The sequence below is a fragment of the Mangifera indica genome, chromosome 8 (genome assembly GCF_011075055.1).
Source record: "Mangifera indica cultivar Alphonso chromosome 8, CATAS_Mindica_2.1, whole genome shotgun sequence".
Lineage (NCBI taxonomy): Eukaryota > Viridiplantae > Streptophyta > Magnoliopsida > Sapindales > Anacardiaceae > Mangifera > Mangifera indica.
Window position 1 is genome coordinate 2888980 of NC_058144.1, and position 24479 is coordinate 2913458.

General features: G+C 34.6%; 3 protein-coding genes and 1 long non-coding RNA gene across 8 annotated transcripts; 1 reads left to right on the forward strand and 3 right to left on the reverse strand.

Moving 5' to 3' along the window:
- Positions 1 to 6814: 6814 nt before the first annotated feature.
- On the reverse strand, positions 6815 to 7560 carry LOC123224280 (transcription factor UPBEAT1-like). Its single transcript, XM_044647898.1, has one exon. It carries the CDS (start codon positions 7498 to 7500, stop codon positions 7066 to 7068), a length of 435 nt encoding a protein of 144 aa, XP_044503833.1. The 5' UTR covers positions 7501 to 7560; the 3' UTR covers positions 6815 to 7065.
- Positions 7561 to 9285: 1725 nt separating this feature from the next.
- LOC123222727 lies at positions 9286 to 13040 on the forward strand. 5 transcript variants are annotated; one of them, XR_006503708.1, is made up of 4 exons: positions 9324 to 10128; positions 11028 to 11424; positions 12520 to 12621; positions 12747 to 12862. It is a non-coding gene; the product is annotated as an uncharacterized LOC123222727 (long non-coding RNA). The 5 variants fall into 5 exon arrangements; XR_006503706.1 differs by having other exon boundaries at positions 9330 to 10128; positions 12520 to 12851; XR_006503707.1 differs by lacking the exons at positions 12520 to 12621; positions 12747 to 12862 and adding an exon at positions 12863 to 13040 and having other exon boundaries at positions 9331 to 10128.
- Positions 13041 to 14375: 1335 nt separating this feature from the next.
- Positions 14376 to 17763, reverse strand: LOC123222970 (stachyose synthase). The gene is made up of 4 exons (XM_044646005.1): positions 15987 to 17763; positions 15710 to 15887; positions 15267 to 15634; positions 14376 to 15179 (listed from the first exon to the last, which is right to left on the reverse strand). Exons 1-4 carry the CDS (start codon positions 17466 to 17468, stop codon positions 14604 to 14606), a joined length of 2604 nt encoding a protein of 867 aa, XP_044501940.1. The 5' UTR covers positions 17469 to 17763; the 3' UTR covers positions 14376 to 14603.
- A 2424-nt stretch (positions 17764 to 20187) lies between these two features.
- Positions 20188 to 24210, reverse strand: LOC123223373 (pentatricopeptide repeat-containing protein At2g31400, chloroplastic). The gene is made up of 4 exons (XM_044646530.1): positions 22033 to 24210; positions 20923 to 21139; positions 20619 to 20803; positions 20188 to 20537 (listed from the first exon to the last, which is right to left on the reverse strand). Exons 1-4 carry the CDS (start codon positions 23997 to 23999, stop codon positions 20273 to 20275), a joined length of 2634 nt encoding a protein of 877 aa, XP_044502465.1. The 5' UTR covers positions 24000 to 24210; the 3' UTR covers positions 20188 to 20272.
- Between the last annotated feature and the right edge of the window lie 269 nt (positions 24211 to 24479).

Genomic DNA, 24479 nt, shown 5'->3' on the forward strand with positions numbered 1-24479 from the left:
AACCAGTTTATAGTGTGAACGGAGTTGGGGTGCACGTGAGATTCTTATCTTACGGCCTAAAAGGTTTTCAATTTGTAACTTGCTTGTACCGCGTGTGCATGGAAACTAATGGATCCCCCTTCTTATTTTTTTTTAATTGTAACTTCTTGTCTTTATACCAAATTGAGGCCAAAGGAGTTATTCCCACCCAAAGTTGGTTACATTCTCAAATTATAAACCTTTAACTAGTAAAAATTAAAAAACTTATTTATAAGTAATTAAAAATGATAATATTAATTAATTTTAAAGGATAAAATTATTATTTAATATTAAAAATAATAAAATATTATCTATTTTTTCTCTCTTCCTTTTTTCTAATGTCGTCACCACTCAGTTCTCTCTCCTTCTTCTTTTATTCCTTTTTATTGACACCTTCTCCTCAAGACATCAAATGACAAAGAAGTTCATCTCCATCATTGGATGTCTTGAGAAAAAGATATTGAAAAAAGGGAACAAAAAGGAAGGGAGAGAGAATTGGTTGGTGACGATATCGAAAAAGAGAAGGAAAAAAAAGAAAATTCTAAGAGAAAAATATAACATTACAAAGTTTAATTTTAAAGAAAATTGTTAGTTTTTTAAATCTAAAGATAAAATAGATAATGTTAACTAATGTCATTAATTTTAACTGTTCATAAATAAATATTTAAATTTTTAATAGTTTATAGATACTAATTTGAGAATATAATGAGCTTTGAGTGGGAATAAGTCCTCTGGCCTCAAATTGATTAGTGCGGGGACTATTTTGCACTAAATCATGTATTTTAGATGTATACGTATGTAAAGTGTTCCATCAAATGGAGGGTAATTAATTTAAATAATACAGTAGAAAAACAATTTTGTAATTGAAACTTTGAATGATTCAATAATCAAACTGTGGGTATGTAATTTATAAAAATGCATGGGACTGTTTTTGTGGACGGCGAGTCTATTTTAATTGAGACTAGTGAGTGGACGTGGATGAACGATGTACACTTTTGGCTGAACTTTGGAATTGGGGGCTATGTAAAGGGGAATTAATTATAACCTAGGCGATAAAGAACAATGAATCTGAAGTTGAACTTGGAATAAGATTCAAATTAAAGGTGCGAAATTGATTCAATTCAATGAATTCTTTTTCAATGGTAGAGAAATAAAGGGAAAAAGAAAGATAGTGGAGAGATAACATAACAGTAATATTGTGGTGAAAATCACATGGAAAAGGGTCTAGAGATTTATTCCAATACTCATATATAAGGTTTTAAAAATTCAAATATTCACTTATCATTAAACTTATGTTAAAATTTTCAATTAGTTATAAAGGTAATACCATTATTTTATCATTAATTTTAAAATAAATAAAATTATATTTCATTTCTCCTTCTTTTTTTAGTCTAAAAAATTAATAATTTTCTTTTATTTAAAAGTTTGAAAAGTTGTATTTTTCTCCTGTAAGGGTTTATTTTCTTCCCTTTTCTTCTTCGGCAGAGACCAGTCTTCATCTTATCCTTTTTTCTCTACCATTGACATCAACGATGTCAGACGAAGCCCAAAGAAGTCTCAGTTAGATTCTTAGATCCTTCCGCATTTTCCATAGAATAGGCTCCAGACGAAGCTTCCGTCATGCAATGCATCTTTGTCTGAGGCCAAATTGATGGAAAATGAAGCCGATTTGATAAAGACTTTTTATCTTCGTGTTTCATCTACATTCATCGTGTCGGGGCTTCGTTAAGCTTCATTGGGCGATGTCGTTGATGGTAGAGGGAGAATGATGGAATGCAGATGATCTCGATTACAGTCCAATTATCAAAAAGGAAAAGAAAGAAAAGTAAACCCTAATAAATAGAAAATGTAACTTTTTAAATTTTTGAATTGAAAAAAATTATTAATTTTTTAAATTAAAAGAGGAAAATAAAATATAATTTTATTTATTTTAATACTAATTATAAAATAATAATTTTATCTTTATAATTAATTTAAAATTTTATTAAAAATTAAATTATAAATAAATATTTAAATATTTAAAACTGTCACATAAAAATGTTTTAAAATGTTAAAAGTGAACTAAACCTTTGACAGGGGGGTTAAGTCTTTTGGCCAATTGGAAAAGTTGATGCACGTATCCATGGTTAACCAAGAGACACGAATCGCACGCTGACATAATTTGCGTGTAGCCTCATCCTTCCTTTGCATGCCTCAATTATTTGGTTTCTCGCTTTTAATATAATCACCTTCAATCTCTCTCTTTCTTTCCAATATTATTATTTTTAAAATAATAATATAATAATAACCTATAAATTGTGTGCAATTAAGGCATGAATTGCTCAATCTAATCCTTGACATTTATAGTAATTAGTATGGAAAATAAATTTTATATTATCAATTGGCCATGTGATCCCAATTAATGAAATAAATTAACTTGAAAATCGTTGTCATTTTCAGAAAAACCACAGAACAGAAGCCCCAGGACACTGAAGAGACAAGAGTTTGGCGACGCTAAAAAGATTTGTTTAGCAAAAATACAAACCAAAGATTACCCAAAATCAATGTAATTAGCTTCTACCTGTTTTACACAAAACCAAACCTCACCATGATACACGGTCTGATGCCAGGATTAAATTTGATTTAAATTATTTGAATTTGAATTTAAACTCATATAAAACAAGTTGAGTTAGAATTTAAAACTTAAACTTGTTTGTTTTTTTAAATAAATTAAATTGAAAATTAAATTATTTTTTAATTAAATTTATATCTTAATTAATTAATCTCAAAATAATTTTTTTAAATTTAAATCAATCCTAAATTAACTGTTGTTCCAGTTCCGTCTGAATCAAAGCTGGTCCTACCTATGCCTGTGTCTCCATCTCCATCCCTCACATCATGCGATTAGCCTTTCATTTTCTCACACGGGTTACTAATTTAGTTCTTCAAACTTTTAAATGGGTCCCACACACCGTCAAAAATCACGTGCTTGATCAAAGAATTCGTCTTTTGTCTGCACGTGAAATGACGTTTACGTCCCTCAATATGACTATATATGCTCTGACTTTGACTCTAAAAATGAGATTTCCGGTTCCCAGATCTTAACAGCACAAATTGCACAATACAAGTAACAAAAATTTAAAACAATCTATCTAATTTTGAATTTAATAAAATTTTTAATAACTTTGAACTACTTAATATCTTATATTATATGCTACTGGTCACGATAATAAATAATTTATTATCATTTTATCTTAAATATTAAAATATTATCAAAATAATCTTAATTTTATTATAATTATATTATTATTTATTAATTTTTTAGACAAAAATAATCTCATTTTTAATTAATATATATTAATATTAAAAAAATATATTAGAATAATTACACCAAGGATATTAATATACTATTATTTTTATATTAGTTATGGCTTAATATAATTATTATTTATATTTATTAAATTTTATCAAATATAATAATCTTTTAACTAATATTTTAAAGTAATTTTTCAATTTTGATAATAAACTATTATCTAAATTAAATGCTCTTTACATATTATTAATGCACCATATTTAAAGTTTAATACTTTTTTTTTAATTAATCTAAAGTTTAAAAAAAAAAATCATGATTCCTCTATGATCATATCATGATCATTTTGTGATAAAACCTCAAAGAAATTTTGATGTTGTTTCTTGTTCTTTCAATGACAAAGAAATATGAAGTGCAAAACATAAGATGCAGGCATAACACAGAGACAGAGACTAGAGAAGTGAACAATGAAGAAGGATGGGCAAAGCTTTAACACAGTTTTGGAATATTCTAGGGTTTGCTTCTGACAGACGCTGGCAGGGCCTTGTGTTCTTTATTTTATCATTTTATTATTAGTGTTCTTCAATCATCTGCATGTTAGATGGGACGTAATGATTAATTATTTTATAATCCCACTAAACTATTGATTAATGAACAAATGATAAAGTATTAGTGTGCGATTGTTTGACTAATATCGTTGCTTCTTGGGTACGTTTTTGGGAGATCAAAAACAGACAAACAAAAGTGTGATAATTATTTATAAGGTTTTTTGTATTGTTCCGGAAGTCCCTGTCTTCCATTACCCAACTGGTTTTGGCATTCGAGCTCAATATTTTGACTATGGTAACGCAGTCCAGGGTGATATTTATGACCTTTTTTTTTTTTTTATTTCTAATTAATAGTTTCTCTTTCATATCTGACCCTTTGTTGGTTGAATATTGATGGTTAATCAGTTTTTACACACTTAATTACCGTAAATTATGCTTTATTCTTTTATTACTAACACTAAAAAAAATTAACATTCGTGAGAAAAAAAAATTGATTATTTATATTTTTATTAAAATTTAAAAAAATATAATTTTAAGGATAAAAAAATGATAATTAAAAGTCTATTTTCCGTTTATTATTGGCTGTTATGATAATTTTCGTCATTAAAAATATTGATAATAAGAATAAAAAAAAATTTCTCCCTTATTAAATCTTTTTTTTTTTTTTTTTTGTAGTGCAAGTGAGGGTAAAAAATAGTGAGATGATTTTGATTCAAAAGCAGAAAAGCTTGGCTTATTGTCACATGTGTAAGATTTTGATAAAGAAGCCACAGATACGTTCGAAATTCTCCAAGTAGCTAGACAGGCCCTCCATTATTGGCAGGACATGCACTAATCTATGTGTTTGCTCGTGATTTCAACGCACCAAACCATTACTTTCATTTGTAAACTCACCGACTTGAATTCGTGAACTAATCCCCAAGATAACGAAATCAAATTTAACAAATGAAATCAAGGCCAAATAAAAGATGACTTTCTAGAAGATTGACTTACTTAATTGTGATCGCTGATATTTATACACCTGACCCCGTGACCATTTTATACCCAATTTCTTTGAAATGGTTTCCCCTGTTTTACCTTTGTTAGTAAGTATTATCTGGACAATATTATATATATTTAATTTTAAATATTTAATAAATTACTCAAAAATATGATATAATATAATTAATTTTTAATTTAAAATTATTTATCATATAACGAATCATTATCTAATACCCAATTCCTTTTGCAGTTTGTGATGAGTACGAAATGCATTGCCTTTCATTTAGCAAAGAAAAAGGACAACCCAGTAGCCCACACGCTGGTCAGAGTCAGCGAATATTTGGTGGAAGCGTTTTAACCATTTCGGCCCAGAGCTCACCACAATTGCGGCCTTGCTTTATTCTGTTGGCTGGTGGTGCCGACACCTTTGTTTTCCCACGTTGGAATAATTCAAGGAAAGGGTAATTTCATATTTTTAATATATAATTTATATATATAAATAATATATTATCATATAATTAAATATTATTTTATTTTTAATTTAAAATTATTTAATTATATAATAATATATTATCTATATATCATAAATATGTACACAAAATAGTATATGTTGCAATATTTCATTTTTTAAATATGTTCAATTTTTTTCATTATGAATTACCAAACTTGCACGCAACCGATCACTCTTTTTCATACGTATAGTTTCCACTATATGTAAAGAATAATTGATTCAATAGAATCAATTCTTGAGCCACATACTTGGATTTTTAAGGCTGCCAATTGGAGAAGCAGTACAGATAAAGTGCCAAACAGAGACGCCATTATAATATTTTCTTTATTATTTAAGTTTTGTGATATTGTATTAAAGCTAAGAAAATTTTATACCCACTTTCGGTATTGGAAATTTTCTAAACTTGAAACAGTTGATACCTTCCAGCAAAATCTTTAATGGGGTGGAAAATCTCCTGGGTCCACCATGTTCTTTTCCCTGTTTTCTCGCTCTAAGAACAAACTGTGTATATGTTCATACCAAGAATTAATCAATATTAAACTCTAAATATGTAAGTTAGAGTTTTATAAATGTAACGGAAATTTAGATTTAAATATTTTTGTTTGAAAGTGTTAGTATTTTATCAATTTTATTAACTTTTCGGTTAATTTAAGGATAATTATTGCTGTTTTGTGAGCTCAACTTTGCTTTCGAGCCTTGCATTGCATATGATTCATTTGTGTCGTGTGCTTTCCCATGTGAGAAAATCAATTGTGGTTTTAATTTAAGAGCTTTGAAATGAACAAAAAAATGAAATTTCACTCAAACTGTTCAGCCAAAATCCATTTCCGGCTTATATAGTCGCATTGGGCTAAGAGAAATGGGCCTGAATAGTCTTTCATAAGGTCTATGGGCTCCAGGGCCTCAAACTCAAAACAGTTTTCAATTTTATCGGCCCACTTCCGTGCTATAAATGTACGACCGCTCAGAGATTTAGTCTCCAATAGAGTCAAAAGTCTGACAACAGACAGAGGGAAAATGTACCAGCCAATCCACCACTAAATTTGACAACCAATTATGTTGGCTCTGGTTATTACAAGGGAAATTAATAAAAATAATCAAAATTCAAGAAACTTAAACGGAGTGGACTAATTTTTTTTACTTTTTTTTTTTTTTTGGGTTGTTAAACTAGAATAACTATCACTATTTATCACAGAATATGAGCTGCTATCATAATTAAATCACATAATATGAGCTGGTGTCGTAAAATCAATGGCTGAAAATTCTTCCCGTGACTAAATTAAGTCCTACTTCTATCAGTCACAGCCAATTAATAAGCTGACTTCAGACTGCAAGAGGCTGGTCTATGATGCTAAAATCTGTTTTCCAAACTGAAAATTCGATAACTTTAACATTTGGAGATTACAATTTCTGAGGTTAATACAGCTCTTTCAAGTAAAAAGAACATATTACCAGATGGAAGGAAGGTAGGTGAAAGGACAAGAAATAAGATTAAAACAAGTAAAATAATCTGGAAAATAATAGTGAAGCCAGCAATTCACTCGTCCATGGACCATCTTAAAGCGATTCTTCACACGATAGAACCACCAATCTATAGTTAAGTCTAGACAGAATCAACACATACATCTGAACTTACTAAACAAGCTCCTATATATGACAATGAATCACAAATGGAAAAATGAAAAAATGGTATCATCCTTTACAAATGAATAATAACTTCACTCCTCTGAACCTCCCAATACCTTAACCATAATCTGCATGACTTTTACTCTCATTTCTAAAGCCAAAATGTAATCAGCTGTCTCTCTGAACAGACCATCTAACCCCGTGGACTCGCTGTTTGGAATTAGGTTCTTCAGGGTCCTGACCCTACGTTGGATCCCTTTGGCCGGCCTGCTTGAACCTTCCAGATGTGCTTTCTTCTTCATCAAAATCCTTCTGGGCTTGTTGGTTCTGATTTGTCCTCTATTGTTTCTCGTACCCCTTTGTTTCCTTACAATCCATCTTCTCTTGGATCGGGCTTCCAAAACTCTGTTCCACAAAGACTCACTTGACGTCTTGCAGAATGCTTCATTTCCTTGAATGTCACTCTTCAAATCAAAAGAATTAGGAAGGGCTTGATAAACTCCCATACTGGATATACTTTTGAGCATACACCTCTGAAATTGGTTGCCAGGAGAAAGCCTTGTATTGTAAATGGCACCAAGTTGTGAGTTTAATTTATATAGTGATTTTGAAAGCTGGGTTGGCAGCCAATAAGGATAATGCAAATTATTTTAAGGCAGCCAGAAGGCAGCTGGGACCACAGGATACAATTTCAGAGAAGGCCTCCAAGAGGATAGGGCAAATGAATAAAAGAAGGCCAGGTGTACCTAAGGGTTTTGGGAATGGCTTTGAGCATGTTCTCCAACTCAATGCACATGCATCCACATGATTCTTCACCACCACCCCAACCTCCCAAACCACCACCTTAACACCTCTTATCACATCAAAACACCCTGGATTATTCCTCTCTGCTTTCCGAATTCATTGCGTAGATAATGTGAATTGGAGGTCCTTAATTTCCTCATTCCAGTTCAATGAACATGACTCCCCCACTTATAAATAAAACTTAATTTAGAGCTTTTGATCATGGTGGTTAGCTAATGTTTCCAAACAGGAAACCTATTCTAAGTTATATAAAATAAATTAACGTGCTTGCTGATTGTTATTGTCAATGTTTATGCCAATGAAGGAAGACATTTTAGATTCTCATGTTGGGATAAGCTAGATTTTCTTCTGACATTCATGAACACTATTTTCCATCAAATGATGAATGTTTTCATAAGGAAATGCCATCATGTTTTAACATGTTTGGTTGAAAAGTACATTGATCATTTAGTTCATCTGACATTCGAGACCAATCTTGCAGACAAAGATGCATTCATCTACGCCGCCGATACTGCTTTCTCAGTGTTAATGGATAGCGTACATATGGATTATGGAATCTTCTTTCCTTGTTTCTGGGCTGCAATTATAGCACTTTTAGCATACATAATTTAGAATAAATTTATGTTGTCACCTGGTAGAACTACGGCTACATTCTCTCGTGTCATTTGAGTTGAAAATCAGCCAAAGGACTATCGCCCAGCCTAGTTTCAGCCCATTTAAAAAAACATAATTATTATGAATGAATATTTGAATTTTCAGTTATAAATAATCATTTTATCACTAAACTCTAAAACCTTAAAAATTAATATTATTTTTCCTTGTATTTTTAAAAACTAAAAATTTTATCTTTACTTAAAATTTAAAAAGTTAATATTTCACCTTTAAAGTTTGTTTATCTTCTCTGATTACTACCATTTTAGTTGATAGTCTGCGCTTTCCATCCATCTTCCAAATCCATAAGGTATAATCCCAACTTTGTTAAGATTAGGAACTAACTAAAGAAGACGCATGTTATGCGTTTACCCACGTATACCAGATATAAAGAAAAAAATTCACAGATTTTTGCCTGGCCAAGCAACATTATTGAAGCCTTATAGTTGAAAACCAATGGTCTTAAACATGGAATCGTGGCTAAATGTTGATAAGGATTAATGTTTTTATAACATATTATTCCAAGAACTGTGTGCTTTTGACAGTTGACACCTATTCTATATATATGTGTGTATGCGCGCGCGCGCGCTATACATAATAGACAAGTAGCTGGGAAATGTGAGATGTTCTCTTCTTGTCATCCTTTGCTTGGTGTGTTTACCCATTTTAGTATCTTTAAACTTGTGGAGAAAGCTTATTAGATCGCAAAGCAAACAAACTCATGTCGGCTTTCGCACATGGAACATTGCCGAGCTTCATACGCATCCACTAATTATATCTATCTATTCTTTTAAGTCTAATCTACTCTGCGTAACTTAGCATTTTGGATCAATATTAAGATGCTTCATGACTTAAAACATAAACTAGCCTCACCCCTTATAATATTCACTTGGGTCAATTTAATTTAGCATACTAAGGGGCCCCTATTGGACCAAGATTAGCACCTGTCATCGATATGATTATCTTATATGAAATTGAAACCTCATAAGTTGTTCCATGTGCATCGATCGCTATGATGAACGGTAGGGAAGGGGGAAATGGATGATGTTGATTTGCAAAATATGTGGCTCATCAGAAGAGGGTTCCTAATCTCCATGTGCATAATGACGTGTTCACATGCAAATTAATGCCAATAATCATTTTCTTCATGTTCTGTGGTGCATGTAGCCATTACGGTGCTCCTTATTGTAACAGTTTTTACTCTAACTTGAGGCTGGTGGTCCAACTAATTGGGCTGGGCTTGGGATAGGTTGAAGAAGATGATCAGGCGCTCTCTCCCTCAGAAATTAGCATACGTCGTTTTTCGGTACTCTCTTTCTGATCCCACGTCCACATGCGCCTCTCTCAGAAATTAGCATACGTCCTGTCTGATCCCACGTCCACATGCGCCCGGATCACGTGATTCATCGAAGTAAGCTCCACTTGAATTCGGGTATGCCAGTGAATGAAAAAAATTTGTTATATCCTGCGCTGTCCCCTTATTTCTTATCGGTTAAACTAAACGTGAAGAAGAGGCATATTTCTAGTTTGTGCGTGAATTTAATATAACCCTCCTCCTTCACCATTTCTGGATCGGATAGTATTAGATTCACGCACAAACTCGTGATATATCTTTTCTTTTACATTGCAAGATTTCAGCTTTCTTTCTGTAGGCGCCGATTTGTCTGTTTGGAGGAGTCTGAATTATTGTAGCAACCGAGGTGAGAGGATGGAGACTTTTCTGCTTCATTCTGATTTGAATCCGCTGTTTTTGTGCTTGATTGATTTGAATCCGCTGGTTTTCTGCTTGATTGTTTTTAATCCAACAGTGTTGTCTAGAATCGGTATCCATCATTAACTTATAGTACTTGTCACAACAGGGTGTTGTGCTGGTTCTGATTAAGATTTTACCCTAATTTGTTCAAGTAGGATATGATTTCTACATTGTTGTGCTGTTAGTTTGGATGGATATTGGGACTGAATTAGGATAGTTTCTTGAAATATAAAGGAACAATTTTCATTGTATGTTATTATTCTAATCTTAAAGAATTGAACTTAAAGTTTACCAATGTGTTAAGCAAAGATTTATTATGTTCTCATAATGGGCTACATAATTTTGCCTGAGTTTTACTTTTCAACATTGAAGGTCAACAAAAAATCTGCAAAGAAAGTTTCATTCATCGATTGATGAGAAAAATTTGTGACATTCACATCAAATTAGAAAGAGAAATATAGGATTAATATAAGTCTAGACTTGCAGAGTTTTACAAATTTGAGTTCAAAACAAGCCTGAAAAGATTTCATATTTGAAGCAGATCATCAGTTAAATAAAATTCTAAACTAAATCATTAGGAATTATTGACTGCACCTCAGTTGTTGATTAACATAACTAGTTTTAGCTTTGTTCCAGGAATACCATCAAGTTGCTAACAAAACTAGTATTTTGAACTTTTTCTTCTGAGGGTCATGAAGACTCCTCTTTCTTCATTGCTTCTTTTATTGCTATATTATATTTATGGCGACAGTAAGTTCCATTCCATTCGAGTGCCTTCAAAAGTCTAAAGAATAATGGGTTCATAGCCTTCTCATTGCTAACATTTATCTGTTTCTTAAAAATCAGAAGAATTGGGTGAGCCTGCTCTCTGAAATGCCCGTACACAAGATCTTCAAAATGCCTAGGAGGGCTCTGAAGTGTATAAAGCATGGCTTCGCAGCTGAGCATAAAAACCTTTTTGTTTCTGTTTTCGGTTCTTGATTTTGACTCATCAGAATAAGGTATTCCATTCAAAACTTCTTGTTGAATTGTGACAAGCACTTGCAATATGCCAGGCTAAATTGGATTCCACGTCTGTTTTTTGTGGGAATTCCATAAGAGGTCAAGGGAGAGCCTCTTATCTCTTTTGAAGAAGATTTCTGGAGGATGGGGATGTGGTTTGTGAAAGAAGATTTCAGGAGGCTGGGCTGGATAACTGCTGGGAATGAATATGTCAAAAAAGAACAGACCATGACAAAAAGGGGTACCTTCTAAACCATCTATATCAGCTCTCATGAGATTAATTCTTTCTCCATAAGCTCTAACAAAAATTGAACTTGGGAGAGAAGTCTTTAAAACTTCCCATTCCTTCCTTTTGGCTAGTCTTTGTATATTTATGGGTTTAGTTTTAAAGCCAATGAAGTGATGATCAAAGGGGGGACATAGCTCCATATCGAAGCTCTTAAACTTCTTAAACCGTTTCTCAACCAAGTCAATTATCTCCTCAATCTCCCCAAACTTAGCTATGATATGAGTATTTGGTTTGACGAAACTTGAATCAACAAGACAGTTCAGTTAGGAGGATTTGGGTTTACAATATAGTAGAACTTCAACTCTAATTAAATCAAGATGACTAGTATCTAATTGTAACTATATTGAATCAAAATCAGATAGAAAAGCAAATGAAAGATGAATTCTAATGAGAAAATAAATTAGAATCATGATCAGACTAAAATGCCGAATAAAAGAAAAATCCTAAATAGAATAAAAGGAAAAGACTCAGAATTCTGACCTTCCAGAGATTAAGTTGAGTGGATGAATTAAAGAATCAGATATTCTATATAGAAATACTAGGGGGTTTAAGACTCAATGATACCATACCAAACCAAATTTTGATTTACTATGAGTATAAGTGCAATCATTATATTTAGGATTCCCATTTTGAAAAAAAGAAAAAAAACTTGGAATTCTAAGTGGAATCCCACTTGCATTTCAATTCGAAACCACCCCACCCTGCGACATTGCCAATAATGAAAATAGGTTATGCTAAGTACACTTACAATCCAAAACTTCTCTCACCTAATTGTGGGCTCGCTTTGAAAGGCCACTTTAATATTCCAAGATCGAACCAAAAATGCGAAAGCCCTGTATTATATTATAAGATGGGCTCCAGACCAAGGAAAAATACTAAAGGCGGTAACAAAATTGAATGAGTCAAACTTTGACCCCCAGACATAATCTCGTTGGAAGACTTAAAAGACAGTTAGTTATTAGTCGGTTAATTGCAGTTGTTGGTCCAACTCCAACATGACATGACTTACTTTCATGTATATTGCTTTTCCTTGATTGATGGAAGAAGTCGATTGGGCCGTCTAAAAAGGAACAGATAATTCCGTTGAAATGCTCCAGCGCGTTTACGCAAGTTTTGAAGCTATTTGTGTTTTGTCTGGGAATCGAAGCGGTAAAGCCGACAATTACTAGTTCGCACGTGTTATTGTATAAAAACAAAAAGATAACGTCCCCATGAAGAGACCCAAATACTGAACGGATAAGACTTGACTGACTTAATCTCTCATGGTTTGACAGGAATATGCATCTTGTTTTAATGGGAGCCACATGTTCAAATCACTCAGTGCCACGTGGCTGGAAATAAGAAACTTCTCTGGTTCATTAATTTGATTTATCTTATTTCTCTTTTGTAGAAAGGGGAAGAGAGCTTTTCTCAATTTTTTGGTAATTTCCAATTCAAAAGATTAGTAGAACAGAGAAGACAAGACAGGAAGCAACAACCGGAACCAGTTTTTCATTGTCTTCTTTCTTTCTTCCTTGGCTCGAATGTTTTTTAGTTTATCTAATAATAATTCAAAGTAAAATATTTTTATCCTGTTCCTTTTGTCCTCTCTGGTTGGCTTTGATCCGAACTTTTAAATCAAAGCACATCAAATCAATCCATTAAAAGCCTACTGTTGATAAACTTGCAAAAAAGGTTACATGATTTAGGTCATCAACCAGTCATACACTTTCTTTACCTCTACCAACTCTGTGTTCCTCCTGCAACTACCAATACAGCTGCTAATTGTTTTAGAATTGTAACGTCTATCAACTCATCACCTTCAATTTGAGGAGCCCAAATTGTAACTGAATTATGAATTCTTTCGAATTGGTCAAAGGTGAAAGGAGAAAATGGTTGAACAAAAAAGAAAAACATGCACGTTAAATTGTTTTATGAGTAAATTTACCTTCCAGTTCTATAGCTTAGCCACAATATTAAACTAAATAACAAGTGGTAGGACATGTTACTTAGACACATGTTGCTCGAAAATAAAAATGAGGGGATTTCAATAAATGAATAACGAGTTGAGCTAATCTGTCTCAAATGAATAATAAAGTTTTTTCATTCATTCAAGACTATAAATTCCCTATTAAATAAGGTGTATGAGCTATCAAAAATATATTAATGAAAAACTATCACTATAACAATTTGACAATCTATATCACATTAAATACAGAATGACAACACAACTTTCTTATATATGTATCACCCATATCGATAAAGATCTAACAATTATAATAATATTCTTCTTTCTTATGCTCTATAAATCGATGGTTACTTAGTAAGAGGAGACCAATTTTTACCATAAAAATAGGAGAGAAAGGGACTTCTAGAGTCCTCGTAGAGGGAGAAGCTCATTGTTTTTCCCTAGTGATGCTAACTAACAATGAGATTTGATTTTTTTAAATTTTCTAAGAACATTTGGAAATTTTTTCCGAAATTACTTTAATAATCTTGTAGGCTTATTTTACTACTAAAAGTAACAACACTCATTATAATTGTTTATCGAAAACTCATATTAAAAAAAAAAAAAACTTAATAATATAATAATGAATGTAAGTTTTGCTCATGTAGCCCATCATTTTAAAAACCTTCCAATGTTACTGTCTCTTTGAATCATGTTTCCTATTCACTATATTTCTCATGAAGTAACTCAACATGTTGGTATTTACATTTTTTTATCTTTTAATTGTGTTTGCCGATTTATTATCGAACATGATACAACATTTAGCATAATATTATATGATATGCAATACAATACTATCCTATACAATTGGCTTAATAGATCAGCCCAATTCGTGTCCATTCTCGTGTATCCATTAGCAACCTTGCTTAGCTTCTTCGAAATTTGACCTAATAAGAGGTTAAAAAAAAAAAGTGGGTGCAAGCAAATCACTCTACAGAGCATCAAATTTTATTTTGATTTGAAAGAAAGATATCAAATGTAAAATGCTGTTTACAATTAAGGGAACAATTACACCCTTACGAAGCTCAATATTGAGCAATAAAGTTTCCTGACAAATAACTAAAATCAACATACTTCAGAAGTACTTATATACAGTCCACACATTGATGAAATTAGAAGTAAATAGCTAGCCCTTGTACTTATTTCAAAAGAGAATAGCTACATCAGAAATGCCACCAGCCTCTTCAATCCAAGGAAGATTCAAGGTCAGTTTGCCCTCTGATGACCACTCAAAAGATACTTCTGCACCATTCAAGAAACATTTCTTGGGGGGTTCACTTGAATAGGCTAAGAAATTTCCTTCCCCTTTCGCTTCAATCTTGACACTGACATCAGCTCCAGACTCAAAGAATTCCAATTCTCTGATTGTCCCTCCACAATTGAACATGTTAATGAGCCCAATTGGAGCAAATTTGATGCCGGGACCAAGCTTCTTAATCGGTACAAAGCTGAAAAGCTCAAAAGAGGATGGCTGGATAGTGATTTGAATTGCATCAGATTTGGGGGTCATAAAGAGTAGTTTCTCAGCCTGGTTGAGATAGACTATATACTCTTCAGCCTCACCCATATGTGCAGCTTCTGCCTTTTGGTCCCATTCGATGTCAGTAACATGCACGGAGCCTGAAACTGGCTTAAAACACTCTGGATAGCCTTTGATCCTCAGCTCTTTGCCGTCCCAGCCAGCTCCTTGGCAGTTGAAAGCTCCAATCACCCCTCCATACTGTAAAATATGTGTCAAAATGAGTGTTATTTTCTTCTATCATGTCAAAGAAATAACCAAATAACTAGTGAAAGAAGTTTTATTTACCTTGTTGAAGTTCCAAATCTTTAGAATTGTCTTGTGGTCAAATAGCGGGTTCTTGAAGAGGCAGTCCCTGGTTGGGAGGGCAAAGTATTGGCACTTGGGAATGGTGCCATCAGAGTAAACAAGTTGCTTGAGGAGATCGAAATTATGGCCACCGACTGAGTCACTCACGTACACAGGACCGCCACAGATGGCCCTTGAACCAGCGTGAAATTTAGCACAACAATGATCAGATTGGAACATATCCCAATCAGGCTGTATGAATTGGCCCATCCACAAGCTGTTGTATGAACAATGGATCATATGAACACCTTGTAGCCAATAAACTCCATTTGGGTCTCCATTTGGATCCTGGAACCAGAAATCATCACCTGTACAAAACAATTAATTAATCACCATAGTCAGGGAAAGAAATACCAAAACATTTACTTGGTTAAGACCATTACCAACTCTTCCCATAGATATCTGGTGTGTTCCAACGAAGAAAAAGTCATTGCATTGTTGCATGCTACAGATGATTCCAGTGCCATTGAAGTTGTTTACCAGGGAATCTGAAAGTCCATTGTAATAAGCCTTTGCAAGCTGAACCCGGCCTCCATAATCTTCAGAAACATATTCAAGAGTCTGCATACATAATTCAATAATAAAATTATCAATATAAGAGTTTAATATTGAATGTGCACATAAAAGAATATAGATATAGATAATGAAATGGGTAGTTACGTGGATAACATCAACTTTGACACCAGTGATGCCTGATTCTGCAAGGGAGGAATGCATAGAGTTGTAGAAATCATGGGCCTGAGAGGGATGAACAAGCCCAATTCCACCTTCAACAATTTTAACCACAGCAAGATCATTCATTGTTCCATCAAGTCCTGGAGAAACTTTGCAGTGAGCGATCTTTGAATTTAGATGAGTTGTTCCTGGCCTGACACCACCCCAAGCACCACAAAGAGCATGCCACACCCAAATATCATCCAAATTTTTAAACTTTGTTCTCAAATCTCTTGTAAGAGCCTTCAATCCGTAATCCTTATCCTTGCAAGAACAACTTCCGCAGCCTTCATTGGCTGAACTGCTCGAACTGCTCTCTTCACCAAAAAGCTGCTCTAGTTCTCCTTGCAGCTTTTTGATCTTTGAATCATATTCTGACAGATCATTTACTCCAGATTGGATAGCCTTGTCACGATTCTTGTTAGCATGCTCCAGTTCTATAGCTTTAGCAATCAACATCTTTGGCTTGTTTGGATCAAATGAAGGAGCTTTAGGACTTAACAATGAACCCCTCTTGTATTTTCTGAACTTCTCCCCTTCATTAAGCCTGTGCAGCCTGGCAGTCATTTGTTCTCCTCCAAGAACAAGATTTTTTGAGTCTTGATTTGGGTCCTCATCATCTCGATTGATGCTCTGCCAGCCATCATCAATGATGAGAAACCTTGGCGAGAGGCCACCATTAGCGAATTCTTTTACTCCGTGCCAGATACCAGCCGGTTCTACTGTTAAGTAGAACGCATCCCAAGTGCACCAACCAAATTTGTCAACAAGAGAAGGCACTTGTTTCTCTTCCAAGAGCCTGAAAGTATTGAGATGGACCCTGAGAGCACTGTAAGCCTCTTTCATGATATTGTACGGATTATCTGACACATGAACATAAGCGATAGCATCAAATTTTGATGCTTTCACTCGAGTAGAACCACTCTCAGCACAAATCATAACATGGCCATCCTTTCCAGGATGAAGAGCAGACCTAAAACTGCCATCAATAATGGGTATGATTATGACATGAGACCTTATTTCAGGGACATCTAAGAGCACCCATTGGGTTTCCATTTGCAAATCAGAACCAGAAGCCCCAACCCACTGGGTCGACCACCATGTTTTGAACCTAAAGATACTCAAGAAATCTCTTCCACTAAATCTACCCAGGGAGTTCATCAGCCTGTCGGACTCTTCCTGGGATTTAAATCCCAAAAAGCCGCCCTTGTGAGAGTGGGCCTGTACTCGCTGGAGCACAGAAACTGGAGCATCAGAATATTTACAGATTGACGAAAACGGACTGAAAGTGACATTTCTAGGAACGTCAGAAAGAACGGGGAAATCTTTGACATTAAGGTTGCCATTAGACAAGTTCAAGTATTTCTCCGAACTGTTGAACCCGAGTTTGACGAATAGAGGTTTGGGTGGATCATTTGGGGGAGCCATGACAGAAGAAAACAGAGAATGAACGAACAAAGTTACAACGGAGAAAAAAACTAATGACAAGAAACAAGACCTCAAGATGAAAATATCGGAGCCTAATGGGTTTCTAAAGAGCTTTGAGAAACAATGTTACGGAAAATGAATCTTGAATATCCAGAGATTACGAAATATAACTTTCAGAAAATATATGTGCAGAATAAGAATGAATAATTCTCGATATACTGATTCGCAGTAAAGAACAAATAATTATTAGAACAGAACAAAAACGCTAAAACGAAGTTGAGCAGAATAGTATGAAAGAAACGCTTGTTGGATTTGCACGGAAGAAATGGGCAACCTATGAATGCATTTATAGAGGAAACTCGGGTGGGGCCACCGAATAGAATAAAAAATAGAATCGAAAAAGCTAATCAGATAAGAAATTTGGGCGGTTGGTGTTGGACTGTTGGTAAAAGTTCTTGCCTCTGTGCACTTCATGCTTTTTGCTTTAAATTCTTTATTCTATTTGCTCAGAAAACTTTCATATGAAAAAGTAAAAACAATCGACTAGTCTTTTCCAGGGAAGTCATCCTTGCGTCATACAAATTCTTAAGAGGCCATTTGAAACATCCATATATGCAATTACCATCCATGCACATATGTAAATGGTTCTTTGCATACACCAATATTCTTTTTATTCTAAAAAAACTTCAACAGAGATCTCAGCAGAGTATACAATCTCAGCTCTTGTGGGATACTGAGAGTTCTTGAAACATAAAAAGTGGTGATAGTGACGACTAGAAAGTTCGAAGTGAGCTTACACTTAGTACTATTCTAATTCAGTCTGACTTGAAACCCAGGGTACTCATAACTCATGGATCTCTGTGATAATCCAAAATTTTATTTTCATGGTGATTGATGCATCTCCTTCAAAAAATTCAAGTGGGATTGGTGAGTGGGGAACTCGCTGGCTGGCTGTATAGACATGGAGAATTTAATATGTATTTTCTTTCTCTTTAATGCCAACAGCCATTTATAATGTCCTGGAAGATGTTTTTCTTCGGAATTCTATAATTCACTAATCTTCTGGTTTGGTCAGTGAAGACTCAAGAACTTTCTTGTGGAATTCAAGCTGCTGATTTGCTAACAAAGATTATCATTCGATAATTATCCTTTTTTACCTGGTTTATAAAAAATATAAATTGAAAAAAAAAAATGTAAAAGGCATGGGAATATTATAGAACAATAGGTTTCTTGTAAATTTGAAATTGTACTAAAAAATTAAAAAAAAAAAAAAAGGTGAAGAAGGTACTTCATGGTCAATTTTGTTGGGTCCTCTTGAAATTTTGGCTGGACGGTTGTGGATTTGTTAAAGTCAGATCCTTATTTATATTTGTTTTTCTCCTCTTAACGCTAGACTTAGTCTCAACTCTTAAATACATACCAAAAATTAATGTATTAATTAATAAATAAAACTAAATATATAATTTTTAATATTTAAATAAATTTTTAAATAATGTGTTATTAAAGTAATATTCACTTATACAATAATATATTATTTAGATATTTAATTTATATCTAAATTAATATTGTCACCTTGCAACTTGTAGAGGAATCCAGTCCTTTCATCATGTTTTAAAGGATTACAGCTATAACTTTTGTGCTATGAATAGGCTTTGATTTTATTACAAGAATCTTCATGATTCTTCATTTTACAAACAATTTGCTAAAATTAAAAATCTTTTATGTACCCACTTTCAATTTAAACTAATTTGAGCCTATTGGGCCGGAACTCAAAAAGGCAAAATCAATTTTCTTCTTTGATGGACTTCTTTTAAAGTACAGTCAACCGTGGTTATGGATTGACTATGGAGATTCTATTCATTTTGTCTTCTTTCTGCAGTTTGGTGATCAACTGACAAAAAGGAGATAAAAAGAGAGAGAATCTGGTTCGTCTTTTTTCCCTCAATAATGCATATTGAACTCATGCTCTGCTTTAATTTTTTATTTGGAATATTGAAAACCTTTTTTTATAAATTTCTTATTGGAAATGAAATCCCTACTTCAGGGATTTTTATTTAAAAAAAAAAAAAGAAGTAATGTCACTACCTCAATCAATGTCACATTGAAGGTGCAATAGATTTTATTTTTAGCAATGGCCAGCCAGTCTACGAAAGAACTATCACAGTGATAAACTTCAACCCACCTCTGTGGTGGGTTGGTAAGCAGTTGGGAAAACTTTGTTACATGGGCCTCTGTATTTGACAATAACGAGGGTAAATTATTGTCCATTTAGGAAAAGAGAAATATTTTAGCACAGTCCAAGTAAAACGATGTCTAGGAGGAGTTTCTCCAGGGCTTAGTTTTCAACTTTATTGGGTAATGTTGTGAAAATTCCTTGGCATTGGGATTGCCTTCTAAACCTTGTGGTACGTACCGAGATGGTCAAATTCCCATGGTGGAATGGAACGACAATCAAGCAGAAGATGCTCTGTATTCAGATAATAATGCCATCCACGGCCTTAATCCAACTCAAGGAAATTAGAAAGCCGATAGGGAAGCCATTTAAAGGATTAAATCATTACCTACCTGGTATCATTTATTAGTGGCTGATCCAACCTTAACCAAAGCCTTTGGAAATAATTAAAAGCCAATATGTTCTTTAGCAGCAATAAGATTTCTTTTGACAGAGCAATGCAATAATTGCAGAACAAAAGCATCCAAATTATGAACTAGAATCAGGAGAGAGAAACTTTGTGTTGAATTTCCGATGCGTTCATCAACATGTTGGGGAAAACAGGGGGAAAAAAGGTGACCGGAACAGACAACTACAAAGGAAGACTTTGCAGATCAGGGATTTTATCAAACCTTGAATTTTCTGAATGAGTTCGGTCATCATGGAGAACAAGCACCTTCAGTGTGCCAGATTCTCTTAACCAGGCAGCAACCATGGGTCCTGTTGATATGAATCTACCTAAGTTGCACCTGGCAACCCAGAAAGGTGCGCCCATGCCAGTAAGAAGACCCTCAATAACTCGCCTCAGTGCACCATCACCAACAACTTTGCTGTGTTTGCCCCATCCCGTTAAGATGCTACAGAAAGAAGAGCTTAGGCATCTTTTATTAAAATAAAAGTTTAATAAAGGCACTTAGCAACTGCAAAAAATTGAGTACCTTAACAGTTTTGGCAACTCATGGCCTTCAAACAAAACTGAGCGAATGTTTAGCAACCATGCATGAACCATTGCCCGAGCAGCACCAGAAGACATAAGGTGCAAATCTAAGCATGAATCAGACCACACATTCTCCCATACTTGCCGACGTTTACCTTCAAGCACAACAAGCTGAGCTCCTCGTTTCTGTTAACAAAAGACAAACTTAAAACAAGCACAATTTTCTGGCATGAAAAACAGTGTCATCACATTGCACAAACAATCAACTAAATTACTCTAACTTGGCAGCCAGAGTGAAGGCTAACCTGACCAAAGTGCCATAGCATGTCAGTCAGAGCATTGTAAAATGCAGAAGCAGTAGAAGAGTCCATTTGCTTTACTTCATCAAAGAGGGACAGGGCTTGAACCCAAATATTTTCTCTACAACCCATGAGGAGTCCATGTGCCACACCATAGACCTGATTGTCAAATAAACGGAGCTCCTCCAATAACACCGATGCATCTTCAAATGAATTACACCGACTGTATGCAAAGACAAAGTTTGCAAATGAAATACACTCGACTTTTCAATCAAAGATGTATATAAGGACAAGGTGAAAAGAAACAATTGACAAGAAACAAGCAACTTGATAAATCCTTTTCTCTGCTCTTTTAAGATCAGATAAATGGAAGCCACCACTTTAATTTGAATACTGATTTTTTATTACTAACTCAGGGAACTTTAACCGAATTCCCTCATAAGTGATCCATCATTCAACTCATTCAATTTTAGAAATAATAGAAATGTATAGGTACAAGTTTAGCTAGTTCCTTTGTTTTTGCTGCAAATGAACAAATGATGATGTGGGCATAAATTATGTAGAGTACCCTGGCTTCTTTCATTCCTGTGCAAAAACTAAAAGTTCAGCTATCACAGGGTTCATTTGTGATTCACAAGTAACATATGAGCAAGATAAAAAGTAAAATAAACTATAAATGGCATCACAAACACTACAATATTGACGAAGACACTGGAATCACACCAATTTCTCTAATATCAACATCAGATAAAAATGCAAAAACCCTGCATCTGAAGTTCCAAGAAGCCATTTTACATTATCTCAATAGTAAAATATTATTCCAATCATATTTCAATTAGCAGTTACATATTAGATCATGATGCTGCCATGAAATTCTACAGCCAAAAAATGCTGTCAGTTTAAACTAGAATGTTTTGAAAATAACTTTTAAGATTCTCCAACGTAATCAAACAGCCAGGCTGCATAATGCAATGAAGGTTAAATTCTATTTATCTTAATACCACCAAGCGATAAAACTCAAGGATAGTTCCTCCAAGTTCAAAATTTTCAATAAGCATCAAATCACAAGGCTCTCAATTTAGTTAAAGATAATAATGAGCAGATATGGAATTTTACCTGCAAGCATTTAGAATGGCTGAAAATGTAACGACATTTGGTTTAATTTCTAGCTCATGCATCTTCTGAAAGACACCCAGAACGCACAGGATTTCCTTTCTACATCTGTTCTCTTTCTTTGCTTGACCAGCTTTCTCGGCAGCTAGCTGCCCAAAAATCTGTATGATTTGTTTATCTGCCCTTCCTGCCACTTCGCCTTCCTTATCATCCGTGGTAAGCACTTTATTTAAATGTGAAGATTCTTTTTTCAACTCAAGGTATATCTCACCATCCTCAACTGGACATTCGGCAGTTGCAGAACGACCAAAGGCATCAATTATAGAATTGTAAGTGACAACATTAGGTCTAATCCCTTCCTTTGTCATCTCATCAAGTAAAGATACAGCTGATTCCACCAACCCATTTTTACAAAAGGCATCTATAAGTGCACTATAAAGCACCACATCAGCCTTCAGTCCTGCCTGCTTGAACTCTCTGAATACTTCCATTGCCTCTTTATACAAACCACCTTTTGAATACACATCAATAAGAGTTGAATAAGTCAGTAAATTAGGAGATACATGGTTTCCTTTCATCTCAGTAAACACTCTTCTAACTTCACCAAATTCCCCTTGCTTCCCATACCCGCCCAAGAGTGCATTAAAAGTTACAACATCTTTCCTAATCCCAGAGCTCTCCATTTCCTTACAAATATCCATAGCCTCCTCAAACCTACCAAGCTTCGCATATATTGAAACCACAGTATTATACGAAACCCTATCCAACCCAATTCCCATAAACTTCATTTCATTAAACAAATTGAGTGCGTCATCTAATCTACCAGCCTTTGCATACCCATCAATCATAGTGCTATAAGTTACAACATTAGGCATAATATTCTTGGTGGGCATTTCAGCCATAATCTCAAAAGCCAAATCCATTTGCCTGCCTTTACAAACAGCATCTAATAAGGTATTATATGTGAAAATATCTTGATCAATTCCTCTATTGACCATCTCACTAAACAAATTTCTTGCTGCCTCCCACAGCCCTCCTCTGCTACAAACTGCAAGTAATGAATTAAAAGTGATTCGATCTGGTTGCACCTCATTTTTCAACATATCATCAAAAATTTCCACCACATGTTTAAACTCAACACCTCCTTTACCACACGCGTCAATCACAGCATTGTAAGTGACTAAATTCGGCTTCAGGTTAAAATTTTTCATCGAATCAAACACTCTAATAGCCTCATCACAGTAACCACTTCTCCCATAAGCACTAATCAAAGCAGAAAACGCGTAAACGGTGTTACCATAACCCTCGTTTAAAGCATTTTCAAAAACATTCTTAGCAAGTTCAACTTTTCCTAATCTACCAAGAATACTAATCATCGCACTCGCTAATTTTCCTTGTTCATTCTTTTTTCTCTCTCTTTTGACAGCAAAGTTAAAACAATGAATAGCCTTTGACCACTCACCTCTATTTCCAAGCTCTCGAAGCAAGAACAAGTAATCATCAGAACCACAGAGCTTAGTCTCGAAGTTTAGAAGTACACTATCAAAGGACATATAATCCTTACCATAGTGGATCATGTTTTGAAAGGCTTCTTCTGCGACGGATGTATGGCGGGTGCTCATATTGCTTTTGGGGCGCCCAAAGTGCATTTTTGATACAAAACGGGTGGATCGGCGTCCGGAAAAATTAGGAGCAAGTTCGGATTTTGGGGAGTGGAAAGGAGCGAGCGAATCAAATGGCTTAGGGTTTTGAGTGGTGGCAGCAGAGGTAGCAGCCGGTTTTGATGCATTTCGTGGTGAAGGAGAGAGAGGGGGTTTGGCGAGCGCGACCTTATGGGTGGTCCAGTGAGACTGAGAATTCTGGTGCTGGGTTTGTCTGTGATTATTGCTTCTGAGTTGGTTTTGTGGGTAGGGGTGATTCTGGTAGGGCTTTGAAGCCGTGATTGAGCAGTGTGGCGGCGTTGACGCCATTCAGAAACACAACAAATATTTCTGTTTACAGATGAAGATACAAAACGACGGCGTGTTGAGGGAAGTCAAATGGGGTTTTGGTAGGCTGCGGCAACGGAGGGAACAGATGGAGAAGAAGAGGCCATAGTTTAGGAGATTTTATGAAGAGATAAGAATTGGAGAGAGGAGAGAGGAGAGAAGGTAAACCCAGCTGAGTTGGTGAGGCATTTAGCTCAGACATTGGAATCTTCACCTCTTATACCGTTTTTACCATTTTGGCCCTCCAGTACATCACAGCCGTCCACAACACTTGGACCCACTTTACTATGAATCCTTTGCTTACTTGGACTAATCAGATGCAGATAATAGATTCACAGGATCACCAAGTCATCGTTGTTGATTTTGTTATGCGAAATGAACGGTCAGATTAACCGGAAACAAAGTATAAAAGGGCAACACAGGCTGGATATTTCAGTATTTGACAGTATCGTCTTGACTTTT

Excerpts from the sequence above, each read along its gene's own strand:
- LOC123224280 (XM_044647898.1), bottom strand. The coding sequence starts at position 7,500 with ATGCTCAAAAGTATATCCAGTATGGGAGTTTATCAAGCCCTTCCTAAT.
- LOC123222970 (XM_044646005.1), bottom strand. The coding sequence starts at position 17,468 with ATGGCTCCCCCAAATGATCCACCCAAACCTCTATTCGTCAAACTCGGG. Across the intron at positions 15,888-15,986 it reads TCAAAGTTGATGTTATCCAC|ACTCTTGAATATGTTTCTGA; the intron begins GTAACTACCCAT and ends TTATGTATGCAG. Across the intron at positions 15,635-15,709 it reads GATATCTATGGGAAGAGTTG|GTGATGATTTCTGGTTCCAG; the intron begins GTAATGGTCTTA and ends TGTTTTGTACAG.
- LOC123223373 (XM_044646530.1), bottom strand. The coding sequence starts at position 23,999 with ATGGCGTCAACGCCGCCACACTGCTCAATCACGGCTTCAAAGCCCTAC. Across the intron at positions 21,140-22,032 it reads GCCATTCTAAATGCTTGCAG|TCGGTGTAATTCATTTGAAG; the intron begins GTAAAATTCCAT and ends CTTTGCATACAG. Across the intron at positions 20,538-20,618 it reads GAGTTGCCAAAACTGTTAAG|CATCTTAACGGGATGGGGCA; the intron begins GTACTCAATTTT and ends TTCTTTCTGTAG.